Raw genomic sequence first — 21,190 nt, forward strand, 5'->3', positions numbered from 1 at the left:
TTCATTCCCGTCAAGTTTTGGCAACAGCCTGCGATCATTTTAAGCTGGGCTTCCCAATGGTCGTCTTCCCCTCAGATAAGAGGCACTTGCTGACAATTTGGCGCAAAATGGAAAGAAGTCCCAGCAAAGGAAGACTGGATATAAAAACTTATGGAATATACAGAAATGGAAAAATAAAAAATCAAGATAACCAACTTTTTATAAAAGAATGGAAATGGTTTATTGAATATTTACAGATAAATTGCAAACTGATAAAAACATTGGCAGGACTATTGTAACAACCTGCAGTTTCATTAAGAGCGTATATGTAAAGCAGATAATTAAACGAGCAAATTAAATGAATTTGGATATGCAGAAGGTATTAAAAAAACAAATTTAAGGAACTGCAGAAAGATGGGGAAGTCAAGCTTTGAAATGTTAGAATGATTGTAAAATGAATGAAATGTATAAATCTGAAAAGTATATATATAGAGAGAGAGAGAGAGAGAGAGGGAGAGGGAGAGAATTTGGCGCAAAAGACAACAGCCTTTTGAAGGAAAGGAAATTAATAATAATAGTAATAATATACAAAGAAGAATGAAGGCAGGGATACCGGCTATGACCAGGGATATTTTCCCCTCAGCTCGCCTTTGTCAACTCATTACCACACTGATGATAACTTATGTTGGAAATGTAAAGAGAAAGAAGGCACTTTTTTCATATGTGGTGGACATGTCCCAAGGTGAAAGACTTCTGGGAAATGATTTATAATGAATTAAAAAAAAATGTTGAAAAATACATTTATTAAGAAACCAGAAGCCTTTCTACTTGGAATAACAGGACCGGAATTGCCCAAGAAGGATGTCAAGACTGTTTTTGTATGTCACTACAGCAGCAAGACTTTTATTAGCCAAAAACTGGAAATTGCAAGAAATACTGACATTAGAAGAATGGCTGATGAAAATGGACTTTTTGGAGCTGGCTGACCTGACTGGAAGAATCCGCGATCAGAAAGAGGAGGAAACACAAGAAGACTGGAAGAAATTTAAAGAATATTTAGTGAGATTCTGTAATATAATTAGGAAATCCCTAGAAGTAACAGATTAGGCTAAGGGATAGAAAAAGATGAATAATAAAGATTATCATGGATGACAATTGGAAGTAAGCTTAAGTTTGTAATGAAAGAAGAAAGTGATGTTATAAATATGAAATTGGGAACTGCTAAATATGTAATAGGATGAAATCCAGATTGGAGGGTGTCGGGGAAGTCTTTTAGCAATATAAATACACCAGGGAATAAGAAAAAAATATTCTTTTATTTTGTGTGTTTTTATTAAGTTTTTATGTTGTGTCAAATGTAACATTTTTCTTTTGTGTTTTTGTCTGTGTTATAAGAGAAAACTAATATATATATATATATATATTTTTGGGGGGGGACAAAACTCTGAGGCGTTTGGGCGCCTCGAAACCGCCCTTTCCTCCCGCCTTCACACAACCACGAACGCGCAACCGCCGCCTTCTCGAGACCGCCATGAGGTCGCCATTCCTGCCCTCAGGAGAGCCGCCTTTTTCGCGCGGGCGAGGGGCACTTCGCCGCCGCCATCCCCTCACCCCGAGTTGCCCAGCCATCTCCCTCCCAGCCAAATCCCTTTCCCCGCTCCTTCGGTTTCGTTTTCGGCGCCTGCGCCTCCTCCCGCTTCCCTCCCCTTGACGAGGCTCGGGAAAGCCAAGCCGCCAGGCGGGCCGAGCTGATTTCCCGCCTCTTTTTCCCTCCCCGCCTCGAGGCCGGCGGGGCAAACGGCCGCAACGAAAGCGCCATCTACGGGCATGGGGCGCGCACTGCCGGCTCCCTTCGCCGCCACCCCTCCTCCTCCGTCGCGGCCGAGCGGGCAGGAGGGAGCCTGCCGTGGGGCTGCGGGGTTTGTGAGGGGGGATCCCTCCCAGCTGCTCTCGCTGAGGGAAAGTTCGTGGCCGCTGAGGGAGACATGAGCGGAGGCGGCGGCCGGCGGGGGAGCGGCCGGAGCTGCCGGGGCGACGAGGAGGAGAGGGAAGCGGCTCTCCAGAAGCTCATCGTCCGCCTGAAGAATGTCCAGGAAGGGAAGCAGATCGAGACCCTCGTCCAGATCCTGAGGGATCTCCTCGCCTTCGCCTCGTCGCCCAGCGGTAAACTCCGGAGAGCAGCCTTCGCGTTTCGGGGTTTTATTCTTGCTTGGCTTTCCGAGCTGTTGAGTAACGTGGCAATAACTTTTTCGCTCTCTCTCTCTCTCCCCCCCCCCCCGGCATTTTCCTATTTCGCTTTTCCTTTTTATTTCTTTTCTCTCCCTCTCTTCGGTCTCGCTCAGGTCCTCCCTTGCTCGTCGGCAAGAACGTCCACGTGCCTCTGTTGTTGGTGCTGGCCTCGTACATGAGGGTGGCGAGCGTGCAGCAGGTAAATAAAGAACAGCACGTGTGAAAGAAGAACGGAAAATGCTGGCACGGTTGAAAAATGTGTGCAAAACCAGCTGGCAGCACTGAGATGATAAATTCAAGGGTGTAGATCAGTTTTGAGGGATGCAACACTGAATGGTTTCGCGTGTGTAAACTATTCGGGGATTAATGAGAAAGAGAAGAAGGGAAGCTGTTGGTTTAAGGTGGTTTAAAAGAATACAGTGGTACCTCGGGTTACATACGTTTCAGGTTACACACTCCGTTAACCCAGAAACATTGCTTCAGGTTAAGAACTTTGCTTCAGGATAAGAACAGAAATCGGGCTCCAGCGGCAGGTTAAGAACAGTTTCAGGTTAAGAACAGACCTCCGGAACGAATAAAGTACTTAACCCGAGGTACCCCTGTATTCTAAAATGTAAAATAGAAAAACTTAATAAAAATCCTATAAAATAAAAAATAAAGAATTGTTTGTTGGGTTGTAGAATTGAGCACTTGGAAGGGAACCCCCCCGGGTCATCTAGTCCAAGGCAGGAAGAAGCAGGTGGCCCAAATGGGAATTGGACCCCTTGGCTTTATCAGCGACATCCTCTAACCCATTGAGTTATCGGCTCCTCTTTTTTTTTTACTTCTCCCACCCCTTCTCCCCACTTTTTAGCCCAGTGCATAGAGAATTGTAGAGGCGGAACCACAAGGGTCGTCTAGGCCAACCCCCTGAGATGCAGGAATCTTTTGCTCAAACCCAGAATCCTGAGATTAAGAGAGTCGTGATCTACTCACTGAGCTATCCCAGGAGATGAAGAACAATTCGACTTTGTTTTCTCCAACCTCACTTTATTGCAGGGTGATGTCTACTGCAAAGTTTAATATGATATCAGGATATAGAAAGGGATGCCCAAATGGAAATCCTAGGTCTGAAGATGCTCTTTGTGGTGATTAGGGATGTCTCAACTCAATTTGTACCCATTTCTAAAGCAAATTTGGGTTCACTTCATGTGTGAGTTACTTGAAAATGGGGAAGCAAGAAAAAACGTGCCATCCTGAAGAGAAACTATTAGGCTCATGACATATGCATTCATCCTTAAGGTGCCCTAAAACTTGATGTTTCCGCTGCTAGTGCATGAGGCTATTATGTCTATCCTTTGAAAATGAGAGTACTGCAAAAATAAGTGACTTGAATGTTCAAGTTCAGCCATCATTCCAGTTCCGTAAATCCAATTGACCTTGTCTTGAAGCTCTTCCCCTGGGGCATTTCTACCTTTTGTAAACCACCCTTTGATCCTTGAATGAAGGGCAATATAGAAATTTAATAAATAAAATTATTTAATAAATAAAAATTTGATGGCAGGCAATGGTGTAACCCATGAAATTCTTGCCATTAGTTTTTTTTCATGTCGGAAAAAATGTTAACTGTAAAATACGTGCTGCAGGTATAGACTTCAGCATGGTGGTCTTATATCACAACTGCTGTCTCATTTTGGTTAAGTTTAAAAGCAGTGCAAGTTGAAAGGAAATGAACCCATCTATTATACGTCTTAAGATTTGACCTGGATGTTCTAACAGGCTAGCCCACTTTAAAACAACAATGTGAAAAGTATTATTTAAAGGAGTTATTCAACTTTGCTTGATTTGCATGTATAATTTTAATTGAGATATGTAACTATAAGTATTTTCAAACAACGTTCTTAGAAAACATGAATACAAAATAGCTAGAGACTAAATGTCAAGAAATTTACATATCTGTTTCATCCGGCTTATATAAATGGTTTCTGCTTTAAGTACACGACATATTGTATAATGAGCAGAGAATATCGCACCTCAAGCAGTAATTTTAAATAAAGGAAACTGTTGGAATGCGAACCATACATTTTAAAAAGGAAATTATGTGGGTGTGTTTAGTTATCATAATAATATGAGTGTTTTTCAGGCAGAAATGAACAAGAAGGCAGCTGGCAGCCTCTATGTCCTATCAAGTCTGGTTCTGCTTTTGGGGGAGGATACCTGTGAAGATCTCTCCATGATTAAGTTATCATACACTCAAATTAAATAAGAAGTGATCCCCCCCCCATTCTCTTCAGGGTTTGATATGGATGCTTTGGACAAAGTTGATGATTATGGACTCTTTGCACTGCTGTGGCCTTTTTTCATCAGGGCAAATCAACATGCTAGTTTATTATTGGCTTCATGACTGCAATACAAGCAGTGCCTTGTGCCGTAAAGCCAAATGTGCATCCTACACAATGCATTTCTGGAAATAAGCGATTTGCTTTGGATTTGCTCAAGTGGTTAAAGCTTTTCCTTCAAAGTGTGAGGGGGGTGGGTTTGAAGGAATGTGGACGAGGAAATATTTGATCACTGCACTGCACTCTTGGGGGGGAAAGTAGAATACAGTGGACGCTCGGGTTGCAAACGTGATCCGTGCGGGATGCACTTTCGTAACCTGGAGCGTTGGCAATTTGCCTGAAATGGTAGATTCCATGATAATTCCTCCTATTTTGATTCTGCTGATTATTTGAAGTGGCTTTTAGTTATGTTGTCACTTGAGGAACAGGGCTGCCCTGAGGGCCCTTATACATAAGCACAAGGCATTTCTGGCAGCTCTTGTCTTTTCACTTTCATGCTACTCTCCAAAAGCCCTTGAAGCAACACTCCTAAGAGACGCAATGACTTTCCCCCTACTTGCTAGTAGTTCCATGTTCAATGCTTGGACTGCTGCTGGGTAGCAAAGCACCGGATGCTGCTGTCACTGCAAAGGATTGGATCAGGAGAGAAATAACAAGAAAAACTTGGGCCAATCTCATCATATTTTGTGCCTTGTTAACGTGTATGCTGCGTCCTATTAATTTGTTGGACTAGATGACCCTTGGGATCCCTTCCGACTCTACAATTCTATGATTCTAGGAAGTGAAAACCAATTTCAGATCCTCATGACAGTGTGTTTTATCTCTTGAAATTGACAGAAGGAGAAGTACCATATTTTTCGCTCCATAAGACACACTTTTTTCCTCCTAAAAAGTAAGGGGAAATGTGTGTGCGTCCTATGGAGCGAATGGTGCTGCGCAGAGAGGGAGAGCTGCGCAGCGCCCCTTCAGCGAAGCGGGAGGAGAAATGGAAGGGGCTCCGTTCTTTCGCTTTGCTGGAGAGGCGCGGCACAGAGGAGAGATTTTTTTTCTTGTTTTCCTCTAAAAACTAGGTGCGTCTTCTAGAGCGAAAAATACGGTAATGTCCTTAGGTGATTTGCCTTTACTATCTTAATGCCTTTAGGGTAAACTAGAAGTTTATATTTCAGACCTCAGTTTCTGAATTTGACTAAATAAGTAATACAGTTAAAATGCAAATATGTACTTGTGTTGCGAATTGGTCACAGGGCATGCATAAATTGGCAGGACGCCTCTGGAATCCTTTCAGATTACCACTTCGATGTTTATTCTGCAGAGATCTGACCTTTTAAGTGTGTATTATTCACAGTTGAAAGTATATTCCATGTAGTTTACCATTTAAATGGATATTCTTTGAACTGGAGTGATGTGGGCATTGCTTCCACATTGTCTGGACATGCAGTGCATTGATAACACATTAATACACTGCGTCCACAATGCCTATCTCACTATGTATGATGCATACATTATCAGTGAATTACCAAGCTGAAGTCTCTCTTATGGAAGCTTGAGTAGTGTTGGGAAATCCCTAAGCATGTGAATGAGGCTCCAAAGGTGTCTTGTGACAATAGCAGTAGCTGTCAACTTTTTTTGGACTGGCAGTTGGAATCAAATGCAGAATGAAAATACCCAAATTGTGCCATAGGAGGAAGTGTTTTTGTGTATGTGTATTTAAATAGCAATTGTGCATGTATATATGTGTGTGTGAGAGAGAGATAATATTTTTGAAGCAAAAAATCAATTAAAAATCCCCTCAAACCACTACAAGTTGTAAACTAGTACAGTGGTACCTCGGGTTACATACGCATCAGGTTACAGACTCTGCTAACCCAGAAATAGTACCTCAGGTTAAGAACTTTGCTTCAGGATGAGAACAGAAATCATGCTCCGGTGGCACGGCAGCAGCAGGAGGCCCCATTAGCTAAAGTGGTGCTTCAGGTTAAGAACAGTTTCAGGTTAAGAACAGACCTACAGAACGATTTAAGTACTTAACCCAAGGTACCACTGTATCTCAATCTGAATAGTGTAATAGCATGTTTTGAAAGTTGGACTAAATCTGCCATTGTAACAGTCCATCCTAAGAACTTTGTAGTTGTAAAGTCTTGTGATGGCTTGATGAGTGCTTTGAAAACTAGTTGTGTTTTTTGCTTTTAAGGTGGGATGGTCGCTTCTTTGCAAACTTATCGAAGTTTGCCCAGACACGCTTCATAACTTAGCAGCTCCTCAAGGTGTTGGGAAGGATTGGGAAGTGCTTGGTGTTCACCAGTAAGTACATTAATGTTTTAAAAATAGTGTAATGTGTACAATTCAGTGTTTCCACGAAATGGAAATACATAGAAATTACTGTTATTACTGGAGAAATGTGATACTCATCTCTGAACCTTTGTTAACTATTTCAATTTCTGGGCAAAATCAAGCAAGCCTTACTTTTATCACTGTTTTGGGGCAAGAGTTGTGGGGGTTGGGGTCTTTTTTACCTAATAATTTCCCATTTGAGATTGTGGGGCTGTTCGCTAGGTTTGGAAAGAAACAAAATATGGAAAGAAATTCCTAGAGTGGTGTGCCATTTTAGCTTTCTAATGTATAAATGTATTGTTGTGTTTGGTTTGGTTTGGTTTGGTTTTATTCTTTTGTGGCAGGGTGACTTTAGTGTAAATGTTTATGTTATGTTTAAAAGCTGTTTATCACCTTGTGCATTTGTATTGTTTTAAAATATGTGTTTTGACAGAGTTCCCTGCAAGAATATTGATAACTTACACTAAAAACAAGTGAATAATAAATTGTCACTAACAGTTGGCAGAAGATTTGCTTCTTCTCCTTTGACTTAATAACCAAATGTATGAATCGTTCTCAGAAGAAAAGAAAGAACAGTTGTAAATATAAGAAGTTGGTGTTTAATTTTGCATGTTGTTACTGTGGACCAGAATATAATATCTGATGTCAGGAATACCTGATTGTCTCAGCCTCACTATGTGAAAAACACAGGTTTAGACATCTGTTTCTTAATTTTCCACTGCCACCAATTCTCTCAGAATGTTTACAAAACCTGCTGGTAGCTAGTGTATTAAGCTTAGGTGTGAAGTGGATGCCAGCACTAGACAAAGGATGATATTTTAACTAAGATTGTTTTATTGAGTGGAAACTATGTACATAAGGAAGCAGCATTACAGTATTTACATTAAGGTCTTAAAAGTGCTTGACAAGAATTTCTATAGCCTCAAGACAATGTTGCTGACCCCAGCCTTTTAGTGGCTTTTACCTCAGGCCAAATTCCATTATCTTCCACCCTAGCCAATTACTCCCACAACCCAGTCTAGCCGCTGGAGACAGTCTGCCTCCTAAATTTCCTTCTCTGCTTTTACAGTGGTACCTCTAGTTGCGGACGTAATCCGTTTTGGGGTGCCATTCGCACCCCGAAAAGTCCACAACTAGAGTGCCTCTTCTGCGCATGTGCGCAGCGCGATTGCTTCTGTGCATGCACGTAGCGTGCAGATCGCTTATGCGCATGTGCATGCCGCGTTTGTAAGCTGAAAGTCCATAACAAGAGCAGAACGCAACTTGAGGTACCACTGTACTGGCTGCTTGGCAGGATAGGCCACTTGTGTAATCTCAGGAGAACTTTTCAGCCCAACTCAATTACCAGGTCTTTTTCAATCTTGACCACACAAGTATTAACAACACACAAAGTATTAATATCCAGGCCTTAGCTATTCTCCTCAACTTTTCTCTCTGGTCTTTTGCTCACTCCTTCCTTTTTTATTTTGAATTTATTTATGATGTTCAATTTTATACATTTCAATAATTTTATAATCATTTTAACATTTCAAAACTTGACTACCCCCTCTTTCTGCAGTTCCTTAAATTTATTTTTAATATTTTCAGCACATCCAAATTAACTTAATTTACTCATTTGTTCATCTACTTTAAATATATACTTTTATAAAACTGCAGGTTATTACAATAATCCTGCCAATGTTCTTATCTGTTTACAATTTATTTGTAGATATTCAATAAACCATTTCCATTCTTTTATAAAAAGTTGGTTATCTTGATTTCTTATTCTTCTGGTAAGTTTCACCAATTCTCCATATTCCATAATTTTTTGTATTCATTCTTCCTTCGCTGGGACTTTTTCTTTCCATATCTGGGCAAGTAATATTATTGCCGCTGTACCAGCGTACATAAATAAATTTCTATACAGTTTGGGCAGTTCTGTCCCTATAATCCCAAAAGGGAATTGCTCACTCCTTCCTCATCAACTCCTTTCTCTTCCACCTCTTCAACTGCTTTTCCTTAACTGACAGTTGACTTCCCAGTGACATATAACTCCCACCTGACTGGACCTTCAGCCAATCAGATTCTGCTCTTAACCACACCAGCCAGACTAAGAAGGTAAAGGACCCCTGCATGGTTAAGTCCAGTCAAAGGTGACTGTGGCGTTCTTCAGGCCCGAGGGAGCCTAAATTAACCTGATTCAGGACCCACTTAATAAAATCTGAGATTGGCTCCCTCTCTCCTCTGTTAGAACCAGTCACCAAAAACTGCTGCTACACAGGGCTGTGGCATCGTAACACAAGGGGTCCTGCCCAGATGGAACCACTGTTCAGATTATATTCCCCTCCAGTTTACATCATTTTCCTTCCAACAAGCCATTGTACTGCTTATAGGATCTGTGCATAAGCTTCAAAAAAGCAAATGGGTGGGGTATAAATATTATTATTATTAAGTTTCTTGAAGAGGAAATTGATTACAAATCCGTGAGGCTGGGTAGAGCTAATTTGGGCAACAACTTCTATAGCACAGAAGGGGCCTGGGTGGAAGGTTTGGAGAAGATAGGCTTTTTCTCATTACATTCTTAGTTTTACCTAAGTGTCTCTAGCTTTTAATGAGTTTTTAGGGTGGTAATAAGTCCATCTCTCTTTCTTAGGAGCTCAGTAAAAAAACCATGGAAATGTGATATTAATGCTTATTTTGTCTTTTGTCTATATTTGTATATTAGTATCAAGCGGATGACCTGGATATGCTAAAGGAAATCTTAAAAATGTACACACAACAGCAGTGCTGTAAGATGATTAAAACTTTCAGAAAAATATCTGTCCCTTTTTAGAGAACAGAAACTTCTGTAACTGATGAATTTTTCATGAAAGCTTTTGCCATAATGAATGTGTTAGTCTTTAAGATGCCACAGGACTCTTGGATGTTTCTGTGGTAGAACAAGGCTAAATCTGCCCAGGCAGCCTACCTTGTCCCTTGGGTCTGATGACTAATGTTGTGGTAAATAGTAACCATTTTCAAGGAGGAAAAAAAGTAAAGTCTCCTAGTTACTTTCTGAATATTTCAACATCTGTTTTGTCACAGAGCTTTCAGGAAGTAGGGGAGATGAAAACATTTCACTTTTGTCTTGAAACAGCTTTTGAGGTTGTGAATACTGGGAGAGAGGTTTCCGCAATATGTTTTACTGTTGATCTGAGTGGTGAACTAATAATTTTCTGCGTGTTTTTTTACCCCACCTTCATATTGGTAGCTGCTTCTTACTATATTAGTTCATAGTTTTACACAGCTCATATTTCCTACTCCTCTTCTGGGCTCAAGCCCTTTCATTGGCAGGAGGACACTTTTGGATCCAGCCAAAAATGTTTTGTAAGGTCACATAAATGTATACTTCTCCAGAAATCGAGAAAAAAATCCATCATTTGATAGACCTGCCAAATTGTAGCAGGTTAGCTCCTGTCCCCTCCTGTTTCCAGCAAATGGTATTCAATCGCATACTAGCTCCGGCCATGGAGGCAAAGCGTAACCATTGCGGCTGGTAGCCACTGATAGACTTATCTTCCACAAATTTCCCCAATCCTTCTTAAAAATAATCAAACACTACTACTTTTGGGAGTGAAATCCACAGTTTAACTCTGAATCTTCCAACACTCAGGTTCACTGGATAGCCCTGAGTTCAAGTGTTAATGAGAGGGAGAAAAACCTTTCTTAATCCATTTTCTCCACACCATGCATCATTTCATTCAACTCTTTCTCCTCTTACTCACCTTTTCTCTAAACTAAAAAGCCACAGATTTTGTAACCTTTCCTTATAAGGGAGTTGCTCCATTCTCTTGATCATTTTGGTTTCCTTTTCCCAAATCTTTTCCAGCTCTACAATGCCCTTTTTGAGGTGGGGTGATGAAAACCGTGCACAGTATTCAAAATGTGTTTACACCATATATTTGTATAATGGCTTTATGATACTGATGTTTTTATTTTCAGTTCCTTTCCTAATGATTCCTACCATGACACTTGCGTTCTTCGCAGCTGCCACACACTGGCTCAACACCTTCGTGGAGCTATACACTACAATTCCAAGGTTTCACTAGTTTAGATCCCATGAGTGTTTGTGTGAAATTACAATTTTTTTGTTCCAGTGTGCCAACACACTGAATTGCATTGTCCATAAACCCAGTTTGGAGATATCCTTTTGGAACCCTTCACAATCTCTCTTCATTTTAACCACCCTGCATGATTTCGTATCATTGGCAAACTTGCCTATCTCAGTGCTCACCATTGACTCTAAATAATATACAGTTCTAAGCTGCACATGTGGCATTAGCATTTAAGTTAAATTGCAGTACTTGAACACAGCATGTGCAACTGGGAAGATAAAAAATTCTGAAGATCTGTTGATCTTGAGGAATAGCAATACAGTATATAATATAAAAGCAGATGTGCCACATTAAGAAAGTGGGAAACCCACCTGACACATTAAGGGAAGAATAAGATTGACAGCAAAGCCAGCTGTTCTCTGTGTGTTTGTGTTTATACACATGTATAAACTGACACCAGGTAATTGCCTTGCTGCCTGCTAAAAACATTTTTGTTCAGTTCTATTTGATCACAAAAATGACCACTGAGCATATGCAGAGTAACTTTCATCACTAAGAATAGGTTGCCGTTGTCATACTCTTAAAATTAATTATCCCCAGGGCAGACAGCAAGGATGTCACATAGATCTGAGCCGTCTGTCTTGTTAGAGATTAAGCACTGCTTGCCCTCCCTGGATTATATTCTGAGAGCAATTCATTTTTTCTCTTATGAAACTGACAGTGCTCCTACTTTCACTACTACCAAATGACATGAAAGAACTTCATATCTGACTATATCTTCTTATTCTTTTATCGCTGTACACAGTTGAATGTGGGATGAGTTGAAGGTATACAGCACTGCTACCTAAGACGTTGTATTCCATAGCCTGTGGAGCCATTCTAAAAGTTTGGAGGAAATTTGCCCGATCCCTTCATTTCTGCATATCTTTGAAGCTTATTTACATGCACTGAATGCAAAGCTAATAATTAGACCCTTTGGGGAAATATCACCCTGGTATGTGACAAGGTTTTAAGCTGATTTGAATCTTTCCTTGGAGTCTGTCAGTGCAGAGTTTAATGAAACAAGGCGGTTGCACAGTTGTGCCTTGGAGTGCCCTCTGCAGCATAATAAATATTGACAATGCACCATGGCAGCTTAACAAGTATCATGCTTAATTAGTGTGTTAAGCTGAATCTTCCTTTCTAACTGTCTCAAACTTCTTCAACAACCGCTAAATCACTCTTCCTATAGTTAGTGCAAAAAGCTGAGGATGCTTTGTCTTATTGGCAGAAGTTCAACAGTGATTTGTAGTCATTGCAGGACCATGGATGTATCATGTAGAAGCTTTCAGCTGCATTGCATTTCACCAGTGTACCATAAATATCTTACAAATACTTTGCTATGTGAGCACCTCCATGCATTTGTATGTAAAGGGGCAGTGGTCAAGGTCATTTGGTCGTTGTTTGCCTATCAGCCTTGCTATATCCCCAGCAACAATGCCAGTCCCTTCAGCCAGAACTCATTTTGGTTCAAGTGTATGCACGGAGTGGGGAGAATGCATAGCATCTTCCTCTGATAATCCAGGAGATCCTTATTTATTTTATTATACTTGTATCCCATTCACATCCCCACCACCACCAAGGACCTTAGGGCAGTTCTATCCCCTTTTCATTCTTGGAACGCTTTGAGGTAGGTTAGGCTGATTTGATAGTGCCTGGCCTAGGGCTTTTGAAATTCATGGCTGAGTATTTGAACTTTAGTCTCCCCAATCTAACACTCTAACCCAGGGCAGTCCAACACACAGTCCTCAAGCCCTTTTTAGCAGCTCTTGGCAACATTTCATGCCCCTTACCCTCCTGTGAAGTGCTGGATTTTGGCAAGGAGGTGGGAGGGCTCTGAGAGGGTCCTAGAGTCCTCCACCCTCTTTCCCTAAGCCTAGTTCGTGCTTTCTCAGCTTTGGGAAGGAAGTGGAAGGGTTCTAGGACCCTGTCAGAGCCTCACACCTCCTTCTCAAAGCCTGGCTCCTCACTTATCCAGCTTTGGAAAGGCAGCATGAGGGTGTGTGTGTGTGAAATTTTGACTGTGCTCCCACCACCTCTGCACAACAAGGCAGTGTGCGGCCTGTGGGTTATGTGTCGAAGTACTTTTGGATCCCATTTGGTCTGAAAATTTGGGCTGCCCTGCTCTAATCAATTTGGCTCACTTTGATTATTTGGGTGATGTGAGAGGGTCCCTAGAGGTCTGAATGCTCAGTGGACAGGCAGATATTTGATGACAGCCACCTGATATAGATAGTGATATTTGTGTTCAGAGGTGCATGGATATACATCTGGATAGTCATCCATGTTGTGATATCCATTCAGATTCCATTAGCTAGTTGTGTCTTTTGAAGCATATGTCCATCTCAATTGGTAGTTATTCGTTGTTGCACGCAACTAGAAGCATCTATGTATGTCATGTGATTTTTATTCACTCTAATGTGGAATGAAAGTACTTGCTTTCTTGAAACTTAATGTGAGTGTTTTGTTCTGGTATCAAGTTCATTTTTTCTGTTTCCACTTCAGGCACATTCTTAAGATGCTTAAAAACCACAATGTGAACATACACCTTTCCACAGTTGGCCTCAAAGCATTAAATATGCTTCTCTCTTCAGGTACTGCCTTTTCCAAATGTTACAATTACTTAGGGTTAGAATACTGTACAGAACACTGCCAGTCTTGCATTTACCTTAACCTTTTACCTTTACCTTACCTTTAACAATTGGTCCTGGTGGCTGTTTAATCTATATTGCATTAGTTAATGCATAAGTACCTCCTATCCCAGGAGAAAAAAAGTGTGCATGTGTGCCATCAGTATCCTATTCCTGGATTGAGCAGGCAGCTGTTCTAGTGTGGCAGAAGCTGTTCAAACATAGAGCCAGAAGCATAATTGAAAATGGCACAAAACTCTTCCATCATTCTCCAACAATTATCTGTGGAAGCAGGGAGGTAAGCAGCCACCCACTTTATGCTCTTAAGAGGGTGGGAGAGATTGATTGTTAAATCACATTTCGGTATGAAACCAAGGTGTCACCCTTCCTAGTAAAAGGATTCAAATTATTTTACATCATGAGAATTCTGGTCCAAGGACTTCAAAGGAAACATGTTACCTGTTGCTTTGCTGAGGGACACAAACTTTACTTGTCTTTTTTTGCACATTGGTAACACAATTATGTTTTTTGCTTGAATCCTGCATTGCCTATTATCAAATTATATAGATGCAGAAAATGTGTAAAACGGCTGCTAACACTTTTACTTTTGAGGACATTGCCATTTTTTATGATAACGGCAATGGATTGACAGTAGGATTAAGGTTTAATGCTGTTCTAGTACAACATTTATTTGGAAGTAAGTAGAGATGGGGAAGAAATTCAGTTCAGTTTGCGTGTAAAGCTGAATTTATGTAATCCATATACAGTGCTGTAAAATAATTCACACTTCTCAGAATTTTCCAGTGCCAAGCATTATGTACAAAAGTGTGTATACTAGGTTAAAGTGTGTGTATAATTGCATATGTTAGTGAAAATTACATACAAAATGCATTACAGCATGGGAAATTGCTTTACAAAATATGTGCACAGGCAAAATTGCACACAAAAATGTGTTTTATCAGGAGAAATGTGCACTAAAATGGTGATAAATTATCCTGGTTTTTGTTTTTAATCACAAACTGATGTGGAAATGTGGAGGACTGAATTTAAGATTGGAAGAATCTGACAAATTGCCCATTCCTAGTAGGAAGTCCTATCAAATGCAGTGGGTTGTACTTCCATTCTACATAAACATGCATCAGATTGTTGTGTAATTTAGGCGTGCAATCTACATGCATACCTGGGAGTAAGTCCCACTGAAACTTTGTGGCTTATTTTTGACAATCCAATTTTGAGATAATGTATTTTTAAAGTGGTTTGTGACTGCAGAAAAAAAGAAATATTTTGGTAAACCTGCAACTCCCCCCCCCCCATTTGTAGATGTAATAACACTTCTTCTCTTGGAGGAAGGAACAGACGTATTTTTACTGATATTTGATGCCATGGACACATTTTCTGATAATGAGGAGATCCAGAAATATGGATGTAAAGCTTTGCACGTGCTTCTTGAAAAAGGTAAATCGTGAGAACAGGTATTTTTGCTCTTCAAGTTCTTGGTGTTGCCTGATGAAACAGGAAATATGTTTGTGAAATAAGGTGTTCCGGAAGAAAATACTGTGTAGTTAAATTCTCAGCTGAATCATTTAAATTACTCATTTTCCTAGCACTGTTTTGGAAAATAAAGTGACAGCAGTAGTTCTGGGTGGGTAGCAATTACAACCTGCAATTGTAAGCTGCTGCTTACAAGAAGAGTTGATTAGCCAAGGTGATATTAATTAAAGAAACCACCTCTTCTAAGATTGACAGCCGCAGGAGTGTGTGGATATCTGCATCATCACTGGTGCAGGGAGCTACAGACTGTCCAGTAAACAAGGACACATATCCCAGATCACTTGATGTTGAATTGGTACCTTTATAGTCTTTAATTAACCTGTCTGTCTACTGATTGGTGTCAAAGCAGATCCCACCCTTCATTCCTTTAAATACATTTCTTGCCCTGCCAAGCACTGTAAAACCCAAGGCATAAAAGAGGTGCTATGCAGTTGCCTTTAGTGCTGCTTTGCTTGTGTCTGGAAAACTTTGTGACTGCTGTGGCCAGCTGCAAATCTTCTGTGACACAGCAGCAGGAGTGGTAATGGCATGCGATCAATACACAAATGCTGTATCTGGATCATGGGTATCTCTTGGATCTTGTGGCAGAGCTTGGCCTGTTAAGCATCCACCCACAGTTTTTGTGAATTTAACATTTAGTTAATAGCACCAAAAACTGATCAGTTCATGCCGAAAAATCTATTTTAACCTTGGAAATCCTCTTCTGAAAATGGTACAGTTTTGTTTTTAAAAAAAATCATTTTCTGTAAGCAGATCGAAGTCAAAAACCTTGTTTGATGCCAAAAAGGCGTTACACATTATTCTTTCCACAATTTGCCATGTACAGTAGAGATTTCAGAACTTCCTAGTAGACTTTTATTTTTAAAATCTAATTTTATTTGGAGATTGTCTATCTACTATCCTTTAATTATACGACAGTCCAGAGACCTTTGTTCTGACTTGTGTTTTGTTTGGAAGATGATAATAAAAATAAATTTTTTTTTTTAAAATTTTTTTTTTATTGATTTTACAGAAAAGTTTTAAACAATACAAACAAATAAAAAGACATACAAACATGTATAATTTCATAACCTTTTTTTCATATCCCTCTCTTCTCGGACTCCCCCAAACCTCCCCTTCCTACATCCCAATTTCCAAAATTATTTCAGCAAATTCTAAATAATTTTATCAAATATATTTTTTCTTATTCTTTTCTTCAGCTTAATCTTATGTCGCTGTAATCTCCTTTTCTTTCTCCAAACCTCGACATTTTAACATTCCTCAATTTTATAATAGTTCTTAAGATAAATTTTAAATTTCTTCCAATCTTCTTCCGCCGTCTCTTTCCCCTGCTCACGGATTCTGCCAGTCATCTCAGCCAATGTCATATAGTCTATCACCTTCATCTGCCACTCTTCCAAGGTGGGTAGTTCTGTCTTCCAATACTTTGCGATGAGTATTCTTGCTGCTGTCGTAGCATACATAAAAAAGGTTCTATCTTTCTTTAACACCAATTGGCCGGCAATGCCCAAGAGAAAGGCTTCTGGTTTCTTCGGGAAAGTACATTTAAGTACCTTTTTCATTTCATTATATATCATTTCCCAGAAAGCCTTAATCTTCGGGCACGTCCACCAAAGGTGATAGAAAGTACCTTCAGTTTCTTTACACTTCCAACACTTATTATCAGGCAAATGATAAATTTTTGCTAGCTTGACTGGGGTCATGTACCACCTATAGATCATTTTCATAATATTTTCCTTTAAGGCATTACATGCCGTAAATTTTATACCGGTGTTCCACAACCATTCCCAGTCAGCAAACATAATGTTATGACCAATGTCCTGTGCCCACTTAATCATAGCTGATTTAACTGTTTCATCTTGTGTATTCCATTTCAGCAGCAGATTATACATTCTTGACAAATTCTTAGTATTGGGTTCTAACAGTTCAGTTTCTAATTTTGATTTCTCCACCTGGAAGCCAATTTTCCTGTCTTGTTTAGACACCTCCATTATTTGATAATAATGGAGCCAATCTCGAACTTTGGGTTTCAATTTCTCATAACTCTGTAACTTCAACTTATCTCCATCTTGTTCCAAAATTTCCCAATACTTTAGCCATTCGGCTTCCATATTAAGCTTTTTCAACGCCGTAGCCTCCAAAGGTGACAACCATCTAGGGGTTTTACTTTCCAACAAATCTTTATATCTTATCCAAACGTTATATAATGCTTTTCTGACAATATGATTTTTGAAGGCCCTATGCACCTTAATTTTATCATACCATAAATATGCATGCCAACCAAATGTATTGTTAAAACCTTCTAAGTCCAAGATATCTGTATTCTAAAGGAGCATCCATTCTTTCAGCCAGCAAAATGCTGCTGCTTCATAATACAGTTTTAAGTCCGGCAGGGCAAACCCCCCTCTTTCTTTTGCATCCGTCAGTATTTTAAATTTTATTCTGGGCTTTTTGCCCTGCCAGACAAATTTCGAAATATCCTTCTGCCACCTCTTGAAACAGTCTATCTTGTCAAGAATTTGTAATGTTTGGAACAAAAATAGCATTCTAGGCAATACATTCATCTTAATAACTGCAATTCGGCCTAACATTGACAATTTCAAATTTGACCATATTTCTAGATCTTTTTTAATTTCCGACCAACATTTTTCATAATTGTCTTTATACAAGTTCAAATTCTTAGATGTCAAATAAACCCCTAGGTATTTCACCTTCTTTACCACTGTCAAACCTGTTTCATTCTGAAACTTCTCCCTCTCCATGACTGTTAAATTTTTTTCCAAAACTTTAGTCTTTTGTTTATTCAATTTAAATCCGGCCACCTGACCAAATTCTTGAATTAGCTCCAACACCCTTTTTGTACTAGTGTCTGGCTCTTGTAAAGTAAGTACTAAATCATCTGCAAAGGCCCTTAACTTGTAATGTTTGGCTCCGACCTGTACACCTTTAACCTGCTGGTCATCTCTAATCATATTTAGCAACACCTCCAGAACAGAAATAAAAAGTAATGGGGAAATTGGGCACCCCTGTCGTGTCCCTTTTTCTATTTTAAATTCTTCAGTTATCACATTATTTACAATCAACTTAGCCTTTTGTTCAGCGTATATGGCACCCATACCATTCTCGAATCCTTGGCCTACCCCCATCCCATGAAGATTCTTTTTCATAAAACTCCAAGAAATATTGTCAAAGGCTTTCTCCGCGTCCACAAAGATCAGAACTGCTTTAGTGTTTATGTTCACCTCTAATAATTCCAAAATGTCTATTATGTTCCTCACGTTGTCTGATAAATGCCTTTTTGGGAGAAAGCCTGCTTGGTCCTTATGAATCTTCTCCATCAACACTCTTTTCAGTCTTTTTGCCAGAATGTACGCAAAAATTTTATAATCCACATTAAGTAATGATATTGGGCGGTAGTTCTTAAGTTGAGTCTTTTCAGTCTCTGTCTTTGGTATGAGTGTAATATACGCTTCTTTCCACGATTCTGGTGCCCTTTTCCCCTCTAAGATCTCATTACAGACTTCCTTTAATGGTTGTACCAACCACTCCTTCAAAGCTTTATAGTATCTGGAAGTCAGTCCATCTGGTCCTGGAGATTTGCCCAGTTGCATGTTCTGAATGGCACCCTCTATCTCTTGATCTGTTATTCTCTGGTTTAGATCCACCTTACTTTGGTGAGAGATTTTTTGTAGTCCATACTTTTTAAGGAATTCATCTATATCCTCCTCCTTCTGCGGTCCTTGTGAATATAGTTTTTTAAAATAACTCAAAAAACAGTTTCTTATCTCGTTAGGTTTAGATATATTCTTTTCATCCACTTCTAGGCTTGTAACTGTGTTTAGTTTCTGTCTTTTCTTCAATTGCCAAGCCAGAAGCTTACCACATTTATCTGCAGATTCAAATGTCTTTTGTCTCATTTGTTTTATCTTCCATTCAATCTCTTGATTCATCAATTCCATATATTGTGTCTGGTATAACTTAATCTCTCTCAAAATCTCCTGGGACTTTGGTTTTGATCTCAATTTCTTCTCTCCTTTTATCTTTTCCAAGATCTTGTCCTTCTTCTCATTTTGCTTTCTCTTTTTTACTGAATTTTGTTGAATTAGAAATCCTCGCATCACTGCTTTACTTGCGTCCCAGATCACTCTTTTTTCTACATCAGTTTTTAAATTTATTTCAAAATAGTCCTTTAGAGTTTTTTGGGCCTTTCTGTGGATCTCCTCATCTCGAAACAGGGTGTCATTCATCCTCCATCTGAATTGACCAGTTGTTGTAAATTTCATCTCCATCTTCACGGCGTTATGGTCGGAGCAAGTCTTTGGGCAGATTTCCACTTTCTTAATCTTTGGAGCCAACCCACTAGTAATCCAGATTTGATCAATTCTGGTCCAGGTCATCATTGCTTCAGAGAAGAAGGTTCCCTCTCTCTCGAGAGGATTCCTTGTTCTCCAAATATCAATCAAGTCCATATTTTCAGTCATTTCAAAGAAAGTCTTTGGTAGTCTCCCATCTCTGGTGATTACCTGTCTTTGTGCTTTGTCCATATTTGTAGATACCACTCCATTCATATCTCCCATCATAATTAATTTGTAATCCAAATAGTCCAACAATGTCTCATGCAACTTCTTAAAAAATTCTGACTTCCCTTCATTAGGTGCGTAGATCCCTAGTATCAAAAATTTTTCACCTTGAATTTGCACTTCAATTGCCAAATATCTTCCTTGTTCATCTTTAAATATAAACTTTGGGGAAAGTTTTTCTTTTGCATAGATTACCACTCCTCTTTTCTTAACTTTATCCGATGAAATAAATTCTTGGCCTAATCTCTTATTGACGAGTAGTTTCCTATGCAATCTTGTTATATGAGTTTCCTGTAAACAAATTAAGTCCAACTGCTCTTTTTTCAATAAATGGAATATATTTTTCCTCTTTCGCGGAAGGTTAAGTCCATTACAATTCCAACTTAGAAGTTGCAGGGCCATCCTGAAGCTATTTACCTCCTGTCGCTCCGAGTAGTTGTTCTTCTTCTGTCGGTGATTTCAGTCCAAACGTCAAGTTTAAAATGTCTGTTGCGTCTTTCGTTTCTGATGTTATTTCCTCTCCGACTGTTCCTTTCAGAAGGTCTTCCCTGTAGTGATTTAGAAATTGATCTCGATCTTCTACTGATCTTATCCTTATTTTCCTACCTTTGAATTTAAAAGATAGGCCTTGCGGGAATTCCCACCTGAAAGGTACTTCGTTCTTCTTCAGCAATCCGACCAGTTCTTTATAGTATGTTCTTGCGTCTAGGATTTCCTTTGGGATATCTTTAAAAATCTCCACAAAAGACTTTTCAATCTCGAGTGTTCTTTGAAAATGCAGGCTCAATATTTTATCTCTCTCCTCTCTTGATCCTAATGTTATTAGGCAATCCCTTGGCTTCTTCCTGCCTTGTGCTCTTCCCAGTCTAAAAGCAGTGACTATTTTAATTTCTTCCTTCTCTAACTCCTGTTGCCAAAAATCCGAAAATTCTTTAGAAAGGAAGTTCGCCAAGTTGTCTCCTTCACTTTCAGGCACCGCTCGTAGTCTTAAATTTCTATCTCTCCTCTGCAATTCAAGCATAGACAGGGCCAATGTATGATCTTCTAACTTTTTGCAAACTGGTACAATTTTTTCCTGTGTAGCATCCGCCGAGACTTTAGCCTCATCAGCAGAGACTTTGGCTTCTTCTGCGATTTTACGTATATTGGCAGAGTCCTCTAATATTTTATTAATAGATTCTGTATTAGATGTCACCCTTTTCCCTAATTCATTCACACTTTGTGTATTCTGATCAAGTTTAATTGAGAGTTCTGTCAATTTTCTACTATTTTCCGCCCCCTGCTTTGTCAAAGATTCCAAAGACTCGTTTATTTTAACCAAAGCTTGTGTTACAGGATCTGATGACATTATTGTTCTTGTCTGACCAGTTGCAGCTGGTGCCACTGGGATGCCTGGGACTGAAACTCTTCGCTGTGAAGATTTTGCTTTGTATTGTCTCCCAGACCTGGTTGTTGTCTCT

At 39.5% G+C, this 21,190-nt stretch overlaps 1 protein-coding gene across 2 annotated transcripts in view; it reads left to right on the plus strand.

The window, feature by feature from the left end:
- Positions 1 to 1,515: 1,515 nt before the first annotated feature.
- Positions 1,516 to 21,190, plus strand: part of LRRK2 (leucine rich repeat kinase 2) — an 87,251-nt gene continuing 67,576 nt past the window's right edge. The window contains exons 1-5 of one of the 2 annotated variants that reach the window (XM_081023385.1): positions 1,516 to 2,142; positions 2,322 to 2,407; positions 6,718 to 6,827; positions 13,475 to 13,563; positions 14,920 to 15,054. In XM_081023385.1, coding sequence (XP_080879511.1) covers positions 1,965 to 2,142; positions 2,322 to 2,407; positions 6,718 to 6,827; positions 13,475 to 13,563; positions 14,920 to 15,054 — 598 coding nt within the window. In that variant the 5' untranslated portion in view covers positions 1,516 to 1,964. Of the gene's footprint in view, positions 2,143 to 2,321; positions 2,408 to 6,717; positions 6,828 to 13,474; positions 13,564 to 14,919; positions 15,055 to 21,190 lie in introns of those variants that run through there. The other variant, XM_081023386.1, reaches the window with a different exon arrangement.

The sequence above is a fragment of the Podarcis pityusensis genome, assembly GCF_964106645.2.
Source record: "Podarcis pityusensis genome assembly, chromosome: 10".
NCBI lineage: Eukaryota > Metazoa > Chordata > Lepidosauria > Squamata > Lacertidae > Podarcis > Podarcis pityusensis.